Here is a 20,432-nt window from a genome sequence, read left to right on the forward strand (position 1 = left end):
TGGAAAGCGTACTTTGAAATCAGATCCATGAAGCGAGCGAGAGAGGTGCTGAGATGATGAGCTAATTAGTGGGGTCTACCACGATAGTGCTAATGACTGTTTGCGGGTTTGTGGGCGCTGTCGCATGCATGTGTGTGCAGTCATGGTGCACGGTTGATTTTCAGTCAGAGGCTTAATCCAACATGCACATGACAAAGCCTGCTAAGTGAATCAAAAAGCTGTGTATCAGTGGAAACAAGGCTCCTCAGTCTCCTCAATGGAGCTGCAAAGATAGAGCGAATGGGCACAGACTCATGCCAGCGCACCTTCAGGGCATTGACTGTGTGCCACAACGCTTTCATGTGCCTCTCCTGCCTATGTCGAATGTAAACTCACATCTCAATAAAGGCATAGGATTTTTTTTTTTTTTTTTTTGGTCGTCTACGGTGGGTGCGCCATGCCAGATATGTAGATGTGAGAAGAAGTGAGTAAACGTGTGTGTGAACCCAGGCTTCAGGATACCCTGTTAAGCTGTAAAGTGATGCAGGTTTCCACTATTACAGTCGTGCACTTGCGCGAGGCACTAGAACACAAACATCTGACGGAGAGGAAGAGGAGATGGAGAGATAGAGCTTTATCTGGTCGACAGAGAAAGAGGCCTGATGAGTGATTCTGCCACCTATCAGAAAAAAAAAGGAAAAGAAAGAGCAGAGTAGAACAGAATAGATGCATAACACACATTAGCATGAAATCACGCACGCAAACCGAGTCGGAGTCCTCTTTCCCAGGCATGCATGTGCTGACAGCTCTCACTTTCGCTTGCTCTCACCCACTGTTATTTTCATTAGAGCACGGGGAATGTTGTCTAACATCAAACATCAGCGTTCCCGCCACAGCGAGAGCGTCACATGGTAGTTTTCAACAAGTTCTCACGACAAACAACAAAGTAGGTTGTGCTTCAGTGTAGTTCAGAATGACTTTGGGCAATTAGGCGAACACTTTGGGGAGGGTTTGCTGTTATTTCAGAGGAAAACTGCAGCTGAAATGGTTATTTGACGTATTGATTTAGTGATCAACATCAAATGCCAACAGTTCTGACAACCCATAAATACTTAAACAGCCAAATATCAAGCAAAGAATGTCAAACAATTGCTGGCTTCACCTTCTCAAATGTGAGAATCTGCTAATTTTCTCAGTTTTCTGTGTGTTAATTGAGTATCTTTTGGGGTTTGGGCTGTTGCTTGGACAAAATGAGCAATTTAGTTTGTTTTTAACGTGATGACTTGTGATCATCTACAGATTAATCGACAACAAAAGTTACTGTTATTTACAGCCCTCAAAGAAAGCAGTGGAAGTGTGACGTAAACCATCATCCAACCTGTCCTCCTCTTCCTCACGAAGCACTGAATGCACCGTTCTGAGCTGTTTGAACGAATGTCCAGTGCTGTCCAGTTTCTAGAGAGGTTCTGGTTTTAATGTCTGCGAAGGTTTCGTGGTTTGGATCAAAAAGGTGTCTCTTGGAGAGTGAAGCCAAAATATGCAAAAACGTAGATACGGGGAGGAAATCCATGAGCCAGTGCTTGACCTTTCAGCAGCACTTCCAGCTTTTCTCACATTGCAGTTACATTTCTGCGTTTCTCTTCGCTTTAAAGAGCCTCTTGCTGCTGTGGGGTGAGGACTCGGTACATCAGCTCGGGTGGATACTCGGAGGATTCCTGTTTGTTGACATCCCTTTACAATTAAAAGAGGTTTTCTGCAGTCATTCCGGCTTGTTCTGCGTATTTGGCAACTGCTATCGCTAACCAAGCAACAAAGCAGCACGAGGGGTAAGCAGGTCTCATGTACGACACCGAGGTGACGAATGAGCTAATTGGGGATTAACAGTTAATAACTGAGAGAGGTGAGAGTGCTGAGCCCCTCTCTGTGCCAGAGTCTGCGCTGGTGTTTCTTTCTTGGTTGTGCTCATCGCTGCTCCTCACCTGCCATGCTTTTGTTTCTATCTCCCTGGATCCTCATCCTCTCTCTCTCTCTCTCTCCGTCTGCTGAATTTCTCTTCCCTCCTTCCTCTAACCCTCTTTTTGTTCTCTCTCTCGCTCTCTGGCTGATTCTCATCAGCCTGTATTAGTTGCAAATGCAGAACTAAGTGGCTGTGACAACATTCTCAGATGCTCCAGCTGCCACAGATTTATTGAGTTATTAAAGTAATGTACTGTGATTAAAAATGCTAATTTTCCCTAAATCGTACGCCAGCTTACAATTTTTTTTTTTTTTCAGAAGCTGATTTAATTACATGGAAAATGAAACAAGGGTTGATGATTCAATCTTTGCAGCCAATTGCTTCTTCATACAAAAAAAAAAAAATGAATTAGCTCATGATACAGAATTATTATTTGGGTTAGAAAAATGAAATGACAGTGGGCTTCTTTTAGATTGAATAATCAGAGCATTTGCTGTTGCACTGTACCCACTGTGGTGTGCACAAATGCTTATATTTGAACCATACGTATATTATGTTAGCTTGCATTTTTTAATTTTTGATGTCACCTCAGCAATCTTAGCTCAGGCCATAATGCGTGAGGCATTGAATTGAGTGTAAAAATACGCAGAAATCCTCATCTTGCCACTATAAGCCACTCAATACACGCAGGGTAGTTCTGGTTTTACATTTAAAGCATGGATTTTAAATAAAGAAAGAGAAAAAAGTTTCCCTTTCCAATATTATTATGAATTGTGTCCTCGTCTGTTCTGAATAATTTCCTTTCCCCTGGGGGATTTGTTCAGTGTGCTTTCCTTGGCTCATTTTGGCCCCTCATTATGCATTCATGTATTCGTTTATATAATGCGCAGCACTGCAGCTTCATTGGACAAATCTCAGTCGTTTTGGACAGCATTGCGTATGATACATGAATGGTAACGTTTCTTTTCTTTGAATTCATTTTTTTTCTTTACTTCCACTTCAAGCAGTTTCTCCTGCTGCAGTTATCTTGCAGAATATGCAAGGCCCCTTTTGAACATCGCTGGATTGAATCGGCTGCTGAAAAAGTCATTCTCATTTGAATAATGAGACAGAACTTTTTTTTTTTTCTTCCCCGTGATCAGTTGATCTTTGCAGAGCACTTCTGCTGAGCATCATGCAGCACTGCGCTGCACCGTTATTCCAGCCCCTCTGCAAGATGACCAGCATAGCTTTAGGTATCGCTTGGATCCCCTCCAGATTTCTCAGCGCGCCGTAACAGAGCCTCATCACTATCACCGCCACTTTACAGCCCTACCTCCTGAACAGATCGTAGAGGTGAGCGTGTGAAATACCCGCGACCATGTCAGATGTCTTTTCCTCTGTGGACTCGTGTGTGGAGTACAGCAGAGTGAGCGGCTCCGGCCTTCCAGATGTCCGAGACATAACAGAGGCTTGTCAGCTCTGTGGCTGGGCTCTAAATGGGTCAGTCTCCTTGATATCACACAGCTCCTTCACAATGACCCCACTGTTCTCCTGATATTACAGCATGCCAGGTGGCTCACTATGAAAAGTCATGGCCAGACAAATATGGACTGCGCCTGTTTGTGAGAAGTCAAGAAACACACATGCCCACATACGTCTCATGGTTGCAGAGTTGTTTGCTTGTTGATGGTATGGAGACGGTTTTAATACACGCTGCAGCTCAAAATCACATGCTTTCCAAAAGAGCTTAAAGACGAGGCTCACTGATCTGTGAAAAAGAAAAAAAAAAAAAAAAGTATTGGATTTTTCTTTCACTGTATGATCTCACGATTCAAAGCTTCGATATGGGGGAAAAAACATTCTTCATTGATCTGCACTTCGGCGGTATATGCATGCCTGTATGTAACACAACATGCTATACAGGGAGCTCTGCAGAGAAGAGTAGGAGGCTAGTAACAAAAAGAGATAGAGAGGGAGAGGGAGAGGGGGTGGGAGGATGGCAGTTCAGTGATTTCTGATTTATGGTTTGATTACAGTCTTTCCATCCTGCTGGAGCCCGGCTGTATTTGCCTGCATCACGTGAACTTTTTCTCACATGGCCTAGTGATGCAGCAAGCTCCGGCTCGTTCCGCTCCTCATCAAAACGAAACACACATTTGCACGTACACACCGGTAGGATGGCATTCAGGCAGACAAACACACAAAGATACACGCTGACTGAGAGATAAAATGGAGAATGGCTCTTTTAGTCAGCTGAGCAGTCTCCCCTCCAGCAGCTTGGCAACCATTCAGTACCATTTACCTCCTACTGGGAAATAATATTGATATTCATAAATGTACGCAGTAAAGGGACAAAAAACGCGCCTTACAATAGAACAGACTCGAGCACAGGTGTCCACCGTCTAGAGTTCACGATTTCCCACTCATCAGAATGAATATCAGCACGTTTATTACTGCGCGCATGAATGAGAAGCCACAGTCTCTTCATCTAGAATGTCAATGCCACCGTTTTGTAAGAAAAGTAGCCTTCAAAATTTAGACAATGGGCCTTTTTCTTTCACCTGTAGCTCGCTGGATATCATCTCCATTAATAGTCCAGAAGTGATCAGACCTTGGCAAGAAAGAAACAGTAGCAAAGTGTGCTCCCTTTATGTGCCATTAGTGTTTTTAACCAGCATCGATCCACCTGCATTTAGACCATGTTGGTGTATGAATAGGATGAAAGCTGCACTGAAAGAGCCAGTCACCGATATCATGTCTCCCCAGACGTTCATTAAACTGCCATTCATTCTCCTCCTCAGGCCTCCCTAGGCCTCTTACTTTGAATTCTCTCTACTGCACATTCCTTACCGGGGACTCCTGAGCCTCGTGAGTGAAGTAGTACATCCGAGTTCACCTCGTCATTCAGCCTGGTTATGAAACGCTTCAGTAAAGTGCAGAGCTGGTAGAAAATGGAGGTCTTGATTTGCAGCTTTGGCGGGACGGTTCCAGCTGTCCCTGCAGCACCGAAAGGCTTCAGAGCTCATCTCTTATAATAATGAAAATAATTTGCACTCTTGTTGGATATCATTTGCGTTGTTCACTTATTTGGTCCAACTTGCCAAACAAAAGGATATTTGTCATTTTAAATAGTGATTGTGAATTGATAGCGCCCCCTACGTTTAGGTCTGACTACAGTTTGTAATGTCACTTAAATTCTCACGGCTGCTGACGACTCAGCTGCTTTTGAAATGAATGAAAAGTGAGTTTGAATCAGTGCTAGCTACAGTAGCCTAGCTAGCTAGCCTCACCCCAAATGCTTAGTATGCTAAAGGGACAAACGTCTCGCTAACAGGACTTAACAAACACGATGTGGGCTTGTTGAAAAAGGGGAAACAATGTCTATTATTAACGGTCAATGACGTCTCCAGTCAATAACGCGTCACAGAGGTTGACAGCGCATCTCTGAGCGAGTCAGTCAACAGCTGCCGTGGAAACACCCACTCAGAGGCTGAGACACTGTTTCCACTGATAGGTCCAGAAATCATATGTCCTCTATTGTAAAACGGAAAAAAACACGTACAACAGCTGCAGCATCACAATAAGAAGGCAGGAGAAGTAAAATTTCAGCTCTACTCATTTTCAGTATTTTGAGGAGAACATCAGTTTGAACAAATTGTCATCTAGATTTTGTGCCTCCACACGTCTGAAATGCAGGTTTTTGGCTACGAGAGGACTCTGATCAATGCAGTTTACGATAAATACGGGTCAGTGTAAGGTAAGAAAATGCCTCCAATAGAAATCTAACAGAAAAATGTGGATAAAATGAAAATGAACTGTAGATTATACCCCAGCTTTTGTGGTGTTGTGCTGTTTTTTAAATCCAATTTTGACATTTCTAAATTGTTGAGAATATCATTTAAAATTAAATACCAAAATAATGTGCACCACCCACAGCATAAAAATCTGCTCATGGTTTTTTGTGGACGAGCCGTAATTCACTACAGTCAGTCAACCCAGTCAGTGGACCTGATTGTTTCTGGCAGCACTCAGAAAGATCTCAAATTAACACCTGAGAGCTGATGTTAAAAACCTGTGAACACCGAAAAAAGGCCAACCAGAATGACGGGTGAGCTCGCAGCGGCTCCGGCATCGGCAGGTACATTTGAATATGAACGGCCCCGACTGAAAGGTTATGACCCATAAAGAGGGGGAACGATTTGAGCGAAGCGTGCGGCGGGGAGAAATGTCAGAGTGAGAATGGCAGGAAATATGTTAGTGACAAGGAAAAAGCTGCCCCTGGTATTCTAGAGCCCCGATGAGTAAAAATAGGGCATTGGGCAAGAAGGCAGGAAACCAGCAGAGCGAGGCCTCTAGTAGGAATTTCTTCTGGGGAGGAGAGATAAGGGACTTAACTCCCTCCTGTCTGGGCCAGCCGACTTTAACATGCGACATGTGATCACTGATCACTTATGTAGAGATGGACAGAGGAAGAGGAGATTGAAGAATTGAATAAATGATTTGAGCAGTGAGTGATGTGTGTGTGTGTGTGTGTGTGCGCACTGCTGTGTGTCCTAGTGTGTGTGTGTGTGCGCTTTTGTGTGCTTTCTGATGACTTGTCAGTCATTGAGCATCGGCAGGACTTTTTAATTAGGTCAACTTGTGACGGAAACCAAAGACTGCACACACATATGAGGACTCTCACATGCAAAACACACAGTCATACACACATACAGTACACCACACACACACACACACGCACGCATGCACACACACGCTGAGGTAATGGCTCAGGAGTGGAAAGTACCGTGTGTGAGAGTCTGAGGTTCCTCAGGTTAAAGAGTGGAAGTTAGACAATAAACAGTGGCCTTATCAGGCTCTGGGCAGAGCTTCCAACCTGATAGCCCAACATATCACTCTGACTATTAGAAACAAATGTGACCTCTGCAGCACTTGCCTCAGCCCACTCACTCCTGTGAATAAGCGATTTTGATAGAAAGGACCTTCAGTGGCACGTTTAGGATTTCAGACTGCGTCTTCGCTGCTATTTCACCACATCACGCTGATGGCGCCACATTACTCGATTTGCCCGAAGTTACGTGACATCGCCGGGACGAGATTTATCAGGACTTTTTACAAATCAAATTTTCAGGCCTGGTGGAATGTGAGATCGATGCCCCCAGAGGAGGCGAGACTACGAGATGATTATCACATCGTTGATTACAGTCATTTGTGCGTGGCGTGGCAGTTGTTGAGCTGATAGGGCGTTCACTGACAGCTACACAGTTGACAGCCTGACCACTTCTTATAAACTGTGGGTGGTTCAGGAGTTCCCGATGCTGATCTCGTGCAGGGACAGAGTCAGAACGTGCCAAACGTCTAGTGAAAAGAGGCTAAAAATACTGCACCACAGTTTAACATTTACACCAACAATAGAGGCCAATGACATTCATTAATTGTTTTCAAGTGTTTCATTCCTGTCCTGAGAGGAGAACAAAACACAGCCCTTCATTTTAATGATCAACTGTGCATCACTTATTTCCTAATGAAGATTGTTTGCTGAATTTATAACAGTAGGACAATTAAAAGGCACACAAATCCACTGTTTGTTGACTAGCTGCGGCCAGCTGTTGACGTAGCTCGACATACTTTTGGTTGAGTTGTTGATTGAGATGATTTTATTCCGAATAGAAGAGCAAAATATGCCTCATTTCCGTCCCAGTTGTGCTACTTGTTTTTTATTGTTATGAATAGTCTGCCACTTAAAAAAAGGTTTAATGACCTGCGAGAAAAGGAAGCTGCAGATTGGGAACAACGCGAAAGCAGGAAGGCAAAACTCAGCGTATAATCTCTGAGGTCTGGAATACAGGATTATATCAGCTCTGTATGAAATATGCTTTATGATAATTAGAGTCGAAAGACAGAAGCGCTTGCATTGACAAGAGGAATGGTGTTACATAAGCGTCCTTATGTGTCCTTGTTGTGTCCAGTCGCTGTCATATTGAGGACGCAGCCTTCCCTCCAGCAATATTGCTGTATGAGACAATAACCTAAATACCTGTCGGATTTCTCTCCGCGTTTCTTAACCTCACTCTATCTTTGTGATCCCATTTCATCCTCACTTCTTTTCTCTCTCCCCCTCTCTCCCCCCCCGCACCCCCTCCTTACCTTCACTCCCTCATGGTCACTCTCTTAAGTGATTGCTACATTTCATCTCACGGTAAATCGTCCGTCAGCCCGGTGAGCTATCATTATGCAAATGATGGGCAATTCAATTTCAGTTGGTCGGAGGGGGAATTTCTAATTAGGGTGAGGCACAGCACTCAAGATGGAGAGAAAGATGTAAAGGCAGGGAGAGAGGAAGGCAGAGAGGTGCTGTAAATGGATAGCAGAGAGGGAGAGGAGGAAGGCCGGAAGACGAGGAGTATCCATCCACGAAATCAACACCTGCATTACAATTATACTCTTTAGTTGCTCTCCTGCCTCCTTCTCTTACCATTGTTTTTCCTTATCCAGTTAATTTTAATGAAGTACTGGCATCGGAGCTTTCCCAGAAAAGGATGCCTATAAAAGGTTTCTCATGCTCACGGCCAGATTTATGATGTTTTCACCGTGAAAAACACTGTAAACTCAAACTTCAAGAAAGACGGACACACAAAAACTGTGTAATCACACTGATACTAAACTTTTCATGACACTGTGGTGAAGAAAGTTCTCAAATTAGCAAGACGCCAGTTTCACATGGGGGAAAGGAAGAGTGCTCAGTGTAAACTATAAATATCCATCTTTGACTCATCTGCTTCTTTTGACATTACAGTTGTTTCATAACTTGTGGCAAGTCATACATGCAGAGTGTTCACGGGGGTTTGAGTCTAAATCTGAATCATTTTGCATTTCTTGATAGATTGTAGGAATTTCCTCTTGCTGTTTTTCAGGCTTTTTGTGCAATTAGTCAAAATCAAGTTTCAAGTCTTGACAAAGCAAGTCTCAAGTTGAGCTTTTAATGCTCGAGGGCTGATCTAAGCCCATGATAACATTTGAACAAGGGCGATTGTGCATCATTATCGATTGATTCGTTTCATCTCATGAACAGGGGGAAAATATATTACATGTACAGTGATATAAAACAGAGAAAAGCAGCAAATTCTCATATTTTAGAAGCTGGAAAGAGCTAATGATTGCCATCTTTGCTTGGAAAATGACTGAAATGGTTAATTAGGTATCAAAATAGTTGCTGATTACGTTTTATGATGGTTGACAAATTGGTTATTCAGAACTGTTTCAGTTCTAATTAGAACATTTTCCTTTGAGAGCTGCTTTAATTGTTGTTCTTGTTTGTGTTTTTTTTTTGGGTCTACATTCAGTTTATAGGCCGCATAATTGAATAGGTAAAGTGTGTGGCTGTGAGACGCTCTCTGTCTCACAATATTTCTTATTGTTCTGCAGTTTGAAAGTCTTTAAGGGGTGAGGTCTCAAGTGGGTCGAGTCTTACGTCCTCATTTTTGTCATTAGCAGTTTTGTCTGATTCTCGGGCTACATCTGTCCTTTCATTGTGCAAACAGAACCGGAGTGAAAGGAAGGATGCTAAAAAACATGTGGGCTATTTTCTACAGCGACACATCTATGCGCATTCAAATGCATCGCTGCCGAGCTCTGCAGAATGAGCGAATAATGAGATGTCAGATAAATGAACTATGAGACCTACATTTAAATGTACATGTAGGGTAAGTGTGTACACATGTAATTATGTACACACACACACACATATATATGCACGTGTATGTTTATGTGGGTGTGTAAGACTTCACCAGTTAATTCTGTAATTACCACCGATTTGCATTTGTATACATTCACGTGTTTCACAAAACCTCTTCATTTATATGAATTAATACTGAATGTTCAGTTTGATCCGTGCCGCTAACGTCATTTTAAACACATCGTCTGTATGTTTTCAGTCTGTTTCCTCCCCTGACGGCACGTTTTTAGTGTAACTGCTAAAAGTCGCTTTAGTGTCAAGAGACTTGACGTGATGGATACAATTAATATGTATTTGCCGTATGTGCAGGTTTGTGAATTACATTTTCACAAATGATTTTTCACGATGCTGTCAAACTTGTTTTTTCTTCCCGTCACTGTAATGAAGCGCTGGGCTTGTCTATTTTTATTTATTTATTTATTTTTTATTCTTTCAGCAGCCCAGAGGGACAACATGCTTCCTGCAGAGAAAAGAAAAAGACCCTCGGTCAAACTCTTCCATCACGATTAAGTGAATGTGCTCAATTTACCTGCATAAGAAGGTTGTTTGTGTCCGAGTGTGTTGCCGCTTAGTTAACGCTCATTTAGGATTTGATTTATGCGTTCGTTCGTTTCAGTCTCGCTATCACACACTGTCCACTCTGTCTTTGCATGTGTCTGTGTGTGTGTGTGTCTGTGTGTGTGTCTGTGTGTGTGTGTGTGTGTGTGTGTGTGTGTGTGTGAGTGGGAGTCTGTAGACATACTCGTGTGGGTGTTTCGACTTTTTTGCACAGCCACACATATCTGAACATGTGTAGGTGTATGAATATGTCGGGTATCAACCATACATTCTCACACACATTCACACATTCACACACAGGCGTGCACACGCGCGCGAGCACGCACACGCAGAACAGAGGATTCAGCTGAGATCAGCAGCTCACCCTAGGCTGTCAAATATTCTGTCAGCACAGCCCAAGAATCACAATTGGACTCTTTGGGAGGCATTAATTCAAAGCACCGTAACAATGCTCTCTGAAACCAAATCAACTGCCTGTAGTCAGCATATCAACTCTCAACTAACTCTCTCCCTCTATCTCTCTATCTCCATCTCTCTCTCTCTCCTTGCCTCCTCTCTCGCTGTCTCTACTCTGTCTTTGCTGCCTCGTCTTTTCCTGTCCTCACTGCCTCTCTCTCTCTCTCTCCCCCTCCGATGTGTGATTGAACTTCCAAATATGTTGCTAAAGCTGACTTACTGTACAAGAATGCCTAACATAGACAGTGACTTCCTCTGCAGCGCATATCGTGTAAGAGTAACATGTTTGTTTCAAGTGAATGCATAGAAACGACACACGGCAAAGCATTTGAAAGGCTCTCTCAAGCTTTAAATTACCGCATTTCAAACAGTAGTTTAATGTAGTATTGCAGTGGCCAGCATGATGTGGAATGTGCTTTTGCTTAAACTGAAGAAGGCCATGCTCATGATATGATCTTAATAAGAATAGTTACACAAATAAGAGATTTTAATCCCAAAATTTACTTTTTAAGCCTTCAAATAACTATTGTTTTCATCAATGATTGTCAGAAAATAGTGAAAAAATGGCTATCAGCATGTCTCAGAGCACATCTGACGTCTTCACGTTGCTTGTTTTGCCCAACCAACACTCCAAAATCCCCAAAATATTCAGTTCATAATGATATTCAGCAAAGAAAAGCAGCAAATTCATTAAATAAATGGTCGATCACCAGAATAGATCATTAAACTTCTGTTGTTAATCACTGAATCATCTCAGTTCTGCTTCCTTATCGGTCTCACTATCAGCTTTGCTATAGTGCTAAAAATCCAGATGGTGCTGCACATTTCCTTCTATTAAAGGAAACACGAGAACATTTTATGTCACAGAATTTCTTGTGAAGTCAGATGACAAATGCAAACTGACATTCAGGAGTCTCTGCTCTCCTCAGCAATCCCAATTTGTTAAGGAATTATCCTCCTCAGCTTCTGCCTGTATTAAAATAATCTAGCCTTTGCGTGTACCTCTCTTGGATAAAAAAAAAAAAAAAAAAAAAAAAGCCCTGTTTTTGTATTAGCTAAATCTTCTCCCAACCGTCTGTTTTCTGCCTGTAACACACGAGCTGCGGCCAGCGCACAGCCCAGGTGCTGGCTCTGCTTGTCAGTCGTTGGTTGGAAGTTGTATTGTTGTAACACCATGTTGTTTTGCCTCCAGGAAACAGCCTCATAAAAAAAGATGAGGGGTTCAAAAAAAGCAAAAAAAAAGAAAAAAGAAAAAAGAAAAGCAGATAAATGAAAATGAAAAGTTTCTTTTCTGTCCTCTGTATCAGAGAGAGGAAGGGCACAGACTGCGCTTTATTACTGTACTCCATCTCCTTCGCTTTTGTGTCACGCGTAATACAAAGGGCAGGTGTGTTTGTGTGTGTGACAGAAACGAAAGCGAGCACCATCAGTACATGTTACCCTTGGTAACAGCCATACTGTTGGAGATGTCTTTGTGGCATCTTTAAAACAGCCTTTGATGTAAATAGGCGACGCTATTCATCAACGCTCAGCTTTAGCGTCGATGAGGCTTGATTACTTTTTCTTTCAATTGAACTGAACCACTTCAGTCTTTAATTTTGCACTTTGATGAATCCTACGGCAAGCTGTACGTGACCACTGACTGGAGCAAAAATCTTTAATTACATCTATGACTTTTATTCCATTTTCCTGTGTGGAGAGTTCAAAAAAAGCAGCGTTTAATCCACTCAATAATCCACTCAGCCGACTGTACTTAGTGTCTGAGCTTTGGTGCAATTTTAGATGGTGCTGTTGAATTTCCTATCTGCCTACCTGAAAGCATGCAGCCAAGCTCCACATTGTTGTGCCAGCGGATACGGAGTCTACTTTCTGTGGCAGCCCTCTGTAGCTGCAGGTATACACACAAAGTCGAGTTCGGAAGAACAAGAAAGAGTCGCGGGAAGAGAGAGGAGAGCGACGCAGTGTCAGAAAAGTTTCAGGGACGAGCGCAAAGTTGGGAACTCAAACTGTGGTCCAGACTGACGCTTTCACTATTAATTGTATTTCTTAAAAAAAGCAAAACATCTTCAGCTGCATGAAAAGGTTCAGTAACAGTCAGGTTATGACAAAAACAGCGTCTGTGGTTAAAGCAAAGGTTGGGGTTAAAGTGAAGAACTACCACAGTATTGATAAGGTTAGAATGAGGTGTGAATTGGGTGAGAAACTGCCACAATCAAAGGCAAATGTGACCTCCTCACCCTCATTTTCTACTGTACGTTTCAGGGTTCAACAACATGAACACGCATAATCACGCTCGTTCCTTCAAAGGCTGAGGGTAAAGAGAAAGGGAATAAGAGAATGAGAGATTAGCATACACACTGATAGATGGCAAGAGAGTGAGAGGGACAGAGAGAGGCCGATATCAACGGTTCATCTGAAGAATCCTCCGCCGATGCATTGTGCAATCCGTGCTGACTAATGGAACAACAAAAACTATTGGAGAAATATAAACAGGAGATAAGGCAGCAAGAGGAAGGGTGGGGGCACAGGGAGGGGCTGAAGACAAGGGACAGGCCAGCAGAGGAGGACACGAGAAGACAGGAGGCGCGATACGAAGGCAAAGCTGTGCTACGAATTCAATTTGAATTATAGTGGTTATTATATAATCAGCTGTTCCCACCTTAGAAGCACAAGCGTGAGAGTGCACGCACATGCAAACTCACGAGTTCACACCAGGAATGGATGGAGAGTCACTGTAAGAGCTGCGGTCACCTATAAATAGCCACGGCTCAACCACTGGTGTTGGCCGGATTTTCCCAATGGTGTGATCAGTGTTTTGAGTGTCAGTTGTGGCCTGAGGCAGGTAGCCCCTGGGTTCATGTCCTGGTTATGGTTGAGCTGCTGAGGCCTGAGCTGACGTCTCTTTCAGACAACTCGTTCTCACTGCCGGTATTTGGAAATAAGTAAAATGACATGCATACAGATACGGCTCAAAGACATGTGACATTCCTGTTAGAAATATCTAAATAAACAGTGGAAATATTTACATGGGGATGTACAGTAATCAGGTCTGTAGCGTCCATCCTCTGGTGATCAATGCTTTGTATTGATTCACTATACTGCAGAAGTACTGGCTTAACAATAGAGTCTAAACACATTTCTATAGCCAAACCTTGAGCCGTATATTACTGCAAGTTACCTCTATTATGGTTTGTTCTTCCCTTTGAAATAAACAACACTTAAACATCAGCGTCTCCAAGGTCTACAGACGAGAGCTCATAGATGGTGCCACCAATAAATTAACATCAAAAGATGTAAAGTGGGTTTCATAAAGTTATGATTGTTACACATAATGTACACCCTTACAAACTGAGCTGCAAGTTCAGCTAACTTTTAGATATAAAGCTAAAAACGATGCACCGCATGTAAAAAGGATGCTCGTGTCAGATATAAAACATGGTGGAAATACTACCTGAATCATCTAAACAATTTCACATTCAGTACAAAATTTATGATGGAAAATGATTCATCACAATGCAATATGCAAACCAGTATTTCACACTGCAGCTGGTTTTGTCTCAGACTAAAAGTATCTTAAAACCACCGAAAAAGTGATTCATGCTCTGTTATTGACTGTCAGACCACCACAGCTAGAAATCCGTCTGATATGATGTAATGTGTTTATGCAACAGAATTGACAGGATAATGTATTTTACCAGTTGAAATATCAGCAACTACAGCACCAAAGGGAGCAGAATTGAACAATGCAGGCACTCAATGGCTATTTGGAAGGAGGGTAATGTTTTGTGTTATTGATCTTCTGATGTCAGCGTGCATGCATTGTTCGGTGCATACTGTACATGCGGTACACTGTCTCCATAATGTATAAATACAGTAAGTGTACATGCATGATTGTGTGTGTGTGCATGCATTACTGTATACCACAGATGAGTGATAGGGTTTCCCCATAAGCCGGTCTAGGCCTTGCATTCCTCTCATCGGTGGAGTCTGATGTGTGCAGGCCTTTCGGCTAATCTGGGAAGAATGTCGGCTGCAGACACACATGTGTTCCATTAAGTCTAGATCTGCGTAAATAATATAACATGCAACAGCTAACGTTACAGGTAACTATACCCCCACAGCTGTGCCTTTGGCTTTACAGTGCCCCCCCCCCCCCACCCTCTCCTATAAAAAGGCGAAGCCAGCGCTGATATCTAATGAGTAGCTGTGTCGTAGCGCCTACTGTGCTTTAGGCTAACGATGTGGAGAAAAATGAAGATGATGAATATTTATGAGATAATACAGCACAACAGATAATTTACTTTATTGGATATTGAGAATCATGAAAATCAGATAACAGTATATCTTTCTTCTCCTTTAATGTTTCTGTGTTAACATAAACATGAGGTGTTCAGGATATGAGTTTAGATATTTTACAAATGAACCGTGATCTTCAGCATCAGTGATGACTATTAGCTATAAATGACAATTATAAATAAAACCACAGGAAAATATAGTTGAATTGGGCTGGTTAGATGATGTGGTGGCAGACATTTCAGCCGCCCGCTGCAGTTTGAAACATGCAGCATCGAGCTTTAGCTTATTTCAGCGAATAAGCCTTTTCAACATGGTTTGTCAGACACAATCTGAAACTGTCATGTGCATCGGTATAATCAGTGTCATGAGCAGAAAAGTCTGTCACGTGGCACGAGTCGTGCGGGAAACATGTCACAGCCCAACTTGTATCCCTCCCCCTATTGTTAATGGTTCTACATCCAGACGAGAATCATTGGCTCTCTGTGTTTATTGTCTGCCGGCTCAGCTTGTGCTGATTGGCTCGGCACTGCCAAGCGACAGGACAATGTTTGCTTTTGCTGTCTGCCTGGGGAAGTCCCTCTTGTCCTCAAACAAGGCCCAGCTACAGTAACTGATACAAAGTTCAGAGGATGCCAGTCTCTTCCTGGTGTGGTGCAGCATCTTCCTGTGGCTTCACACCAAAGTTAGTTAGAAACTGAGTTACAGAGATATTTATTTATGTATTTATTTATTTACTCATCTCAGACAGGACTACAGTAGCGTGAGCAAACAAGCGAACTCTGCCTTCTGCTCTATTTCGGTCTGAACTAGATTGTGTGTGCGGGATAAAAAAAAAAAGAAAGAAAGAAAGAAAAAGAATAAGTGGTTGGACTCAACAAGGTGTCAAGTCGAGACGGCAAACGGCTGGCAGCATCTGGTTTGGTAGAAATATCACAGGAACCCAAAGCCAGCCAGAAAGTGAAAGAGAGGTGAAGGGGTGAGAGCGTCTGAAGTGAGGACGAGAAAACAAAAGAAAGGTGTCAGAGAACAAGTGTAGAGAACAATACTTCTTGCACTTGCAGACTGTTGTGAGCCAACAAGGAAATGTGAGGAGTTTGGCTGTTGCTGTTCTGGGTGCCAGCACTCCTAATGAGTCTGTCAGGGCCAGTTAGCGCAGCCAGGACTGCTTGTGTCCCCTCCAGGCCGCAGACAGCTGTTATTAGCCCCGTAATGGCATGCCACAGGGCCAGATTAGCCTGGCACACTGGAGAAATATCAAACATTCACTTACTGTGGCTCCTTCGCTGGCTAAAGCAGCTATTCTGCGAGGCATTCATTTAGCTGCGATGCTGGCAAGCTACCTAACAAGCCACGAAAGAAAAAGTCTCTGTTGAGAGATGCAGTTAGTGTACAGTAGCTCCTCTGCAGGGCAGAGAGAAAAAGAAATATCTACATGCTGGGTCATGTTGCTCATTATGACCTAGAGCGGCTTGGTTCATGTCAGATCTGTTAATGAAGAGCCTCTCCCAAACCTGTACTTTGCTATACAGAAATCAATGTAAGTTTTATAGGAAAAATATAAATCCACATATAAAAAAAAGATGCTTTAAATCCAGAAGCTTTCTGTGGGTTTCAGTTTGCCGGGTGTCAGGACGGTGCATCACCGAGCAAAGTTGTAAATGAGAGTTCTCTTTAATAACGCTGTGTCATCATTATGCGAACCATATCGACAAGATGGCCACTGCTGTCTACTCATCTGTTTTCACCTTTCATAATGAGCACAGGAAATCAAAACCTTACACAGCAAGTACTCTCACTCCGCCTCAGGGGATAGCCTGCACTGTATACAGTATGTGATAGGCCTACGCCATTAGGCCAGCACACTGTTGGGACTATTCTGCATAGAAAGCTGTTTATAGGGCATAAATCATGCTCTTTGAGCCTGTGATTTCTTGAATATGTTTCATGCATGGTGTGTTACATTAGCTCTTGTGTGCATAGCTTGCGGGTTTCACTGCGTGGTAATCACTATGGGTTTAGGCTCATAAATGCAATCTGCAAAGGTGTGTTTATGGCGGCTCCACTGTAAAGGGCCTGCTATGCTCGCGTGCATGCGCTGGATGCCTGCACCACGTGACTGACTAGAAGTGAGAGGCAGGGCCAGTTTTGGTTGGTTCTGGGATATTTTCTCACTCAATTGTTAAATATAGTGAAATGCTTCATGTCTCACTGCATAGCAATCTGAAGCCCTGCCCTTGAATGTATTTCTGTCTGTGTGATTACTTGCATGTCTGGGTGTTCTTGTGTGCATGTGTGAGTGATTTTTGGTTTGAGTGTGAGTGAATATGTGTGTGTGTGTGTTGATGAGTTGGTGTAATTTAGAGCCATAAATTTTACTATTCACAGAGTGAATGGTAAAAAAGAGAAGGGGGAACAGAGTTAAGTGTGAGAGAGATAATGTGGTATTTGTTCTAGATTCCTGCATCGTGTTTTTCTGCCTCCATAATCTACAACACATCCTCATTAGCAGACTGTATGTATGAAGTCTGGCAAAGACATTAAGCGCTATACATAGCAGGTGGCAGCCATAGTCATCTCCAAATGTAAATTCATGTTTTATCCTCTTATTTATTAGAAACCAGCTTCCACATCACCAGTTACAGCGTTCATTTTAACAGCAGGCAGCGAACAGAGGCTAAAATAGACTCTCTAACGCTGGAGAGGAAGGGATGTAGCTCGTTTTATCAACTAACACGCGCACACAATAGGTTATCACGTTGTGCAAATCCAATGACAGAAACGACATGCAACCTGCCGAACAGATGTTACCGAAGAGAGATGTTAATGTAAGAATATCAGGGAATCGCAGGAGCGCGGTGAGATGAGAGTGAAGTGAGGAGGGAGATAAAGACGAGGAGTGAGATCGAGAAAGTGAGATTTGGAGTGAATCCTGGGATGAACCCCTGCTGCGGCTGTGGGCCACGGTGTGAACCCCACTGAGCTGCACTGTCTCTCCCCGGCAGGGACCACTTGTTGCGAATCATTAGCTTCCCAACTACTGAGGGCTTTGCCACCACTCCTTCAGGTTGTGTTATGCAGCTGAGACCCTCATGGAGGAGCAGAGGGAGGAGCAGGCGTGGAACCCACAACACTGCAATGATCAGCTGTGTAACGTATAGAAAGATGGAGTCAGAGGAGTACAGTGGAGCCGAGCACATGAACCCTGGCTACCAAACACAACAGCTTAGCTCCATTAGTGCCGCTACTGAGCCAACCTTATCCAGTTATTATGTGTGGTACATCACCATGAGGTGATGTGATTTAACATGGCAGCCAATGAGCTGGCTCTCCGACTTGGCAGAAATTTATGAAACACTAACACTCACAAAATGAGGACCACGAGGGGAACCACAGTGTGTCTGATCCCTGCTCTTTGGATGAGAAAATAAAACTTAGGTAAACTTTGAAGCTAAATTACTTTGAAACAAAGTGAATTCAAATCTGGATCTTCTGATTGTGATTTCATTACAATGTTTTTTGAAGTGTTTCATCCGTGTGTTTCACGCTGAATTCTCTGTAAAAAAAAAAAAAAAGACAACATACTTAAAATCTCTCTCTCTCTCTTCCTCCTCCAGAGCAGATACGGTGCTGCAGATCGAGGTGTGAGGCTCTACAGTTCCCTGCCCATGCGCCCAAACCCTGACGGCAAGAGACTGCCCTCTACTGGGGTATGACTCATCTCTCCCAACCTTCTCTCCCCCCTCACCCCTACTCCCTCACCCCTTGGTCGCATCCATACCTACATGTACCCAACATTTAACCCTCATATATACAGTGAGAGCCACCGAAGAGGCATTCCCCCATCTGCACAGCAAAACTGCCCAAACACAGGACAGTTCAGAAGTAGTGCAGTCTTTGCAGAAATATGCAGTATTTCTTGGCTTTTAAAACATTTTTTTATTGAAGTATACAACATTTGGGTGCAGTCGCAGGGAGTGCTTGATCCTGCGACAGAAAGCTCATGCATAGATTTGCCCGTCAATATCTGGCCTTAAATCATAGCCAGGAATCAGTACAACCCGAAGTTCAGCATCGTTTTAAACTTCACATCTTCCTCAGCTAGCGTGACTTCCTCCTCATCCTTTTAACCCCACGCCCTACCGTGCGCAGCCTCCAGTACTCAACCAATGCGCTGTTCCCATGCTCACTTTGATAGACCTGCTCAGTCCCCCATCCTCAAACCATCATTGGCCACCGCAAGGCTCCCAATAAAGCACACATCTGACTTGGTGGTTTGTGTGGTATCTGCCTGGTAGCTTCTCAGTGAAGCGTTTCACTGCAGCTGATAGACCAACCAACCGTCTCCTACTGTATTTGTGTTCGCACAGAACAAAGACATGCAGTGGCTGTCTGGATACAATGCTTCCGCTTCTGACCCACTTTAGGTTTTAAAAAAGGAAGGACAAATGTTGATAAAGTGTAGAAATTAAAATATGTTGGTGATTTTCCCCTTATTTCAACCTCTTTTGTCGGAAAGCAGCTGTGTTGGGACATCAAAGTCTCGTTTTTCAACTATTTTATTATATAATTGTTCATGAAGACGGTTGGAAAAAAGAGAAAGATTAATTTTATTGAAGTTTAGTGATGCAGCACTCACGGTACTTTGACTTTGACAAAGTGCTGGAACAGTAAGTCTACTTTGTTTGTGAAACCTTTCTTTCATTTTTTTTTTTTTAATAAAAAAAAAAGAAATCTTTTAGTATTGTGAAAATCATAATTAGAATCTAGCTTGCCTTGCTTTTATGCATTTATGTAACAAAGGAGAGAAAATGAAAGAACAATAGAGCGAAAAGAGAGAATTTAATTTCATATGTCTCCCTTTTTCATGTTTCACTCCATGCAAGTGCTTTTTGAATTATCTCTTCTCTGCTCCAGGGCTCAATGAGAGGAAGAGTGGGTGAGCGAGGGAGAGACAGAGGGGGAGAGAGAGAGAGAAAGAGAGAGAGAGAGAGACAGACAGACAAAGCAAAAGCTGTGTAATATTGTTGGTGCGCACCTTTTTTAATTACAACAGAGATTGTATTGATGTCTCAGGCCACATGTCCTCAATCATTTATCAAGGGGGAGAGTGCTAACAAAGCATTTCTAAGACACCCATCCTCTCCCAGGGCCTGGAATCATACGTTATCTAAAGTGAATATTGTTAATGCTGTTCTGTGGAGAGACCCACTTACAAATCATGGGAATGAGTTCCTTGTCAGTACATGCATGAGGTAGCAAAGATATATGTCCACTCTCATCTGATCCTCTGTTGCACAAATTACACTGTGCATCTAAATCTCTGCGCAGAAGTTGCTTATAAAATGAAGATGGCCGTGCTAAAAAAATGACGGATAAACATTAAAGCAAAGGGAGGAAAATTTCGAAATCGTCTAGTGGTTTTGTTCAGCACCAACGTAAAGATCGCATCTCTCGCGCAGATTAGAATTT

The 20,432-nt window shown here is 42.9% G+C and overlaps 1 protein-coding gene across 3 annotated transcripts in view; it reads left to right on the forward strand.

The window, feature by feature from the left end:
• The window catches only part of tox2 (TOX high mobility group box family member 2), a 93,810-nt gene that overhangs the window by 12,994 nt on the left and 60,384 nt on the right, over window positions 1-20,432 (forward strand). For 2 of the 3 annotated variants that reach the window (XM_076740864.1, XM_076740847.1), the window contains exon 2: window positions 18,578-18,670. In XM_076740864.1, the coding sequence (XP_076596979.1) occupies window positions 18,578-18,670 (93 nt within the window). Of the gene's footprint in view, window positions 1-5,603; window positions 5,676-18,577; window positions 18,671-20,432 lie in introns of those variants that run through there. The other variant, XM_076740855.1, reaches the window with a different exon arrangement.

This window comes from Chaetodon auriga, chromosome 2, assembly GCF_051107435.1.
Source record: "Chaetodon auriga isolate fChaAug3 chromosome 2, fChaAug3.hap1, whole genome shotgun sequence".
In the NCBI taxonomy this organism is placed as follows: Eukaryota; Metazoa; Chordata; class Actinopteri; order Chaetodontiformes; family Chaetodontidae; genus Chaetodon; species Chaetodon auriga.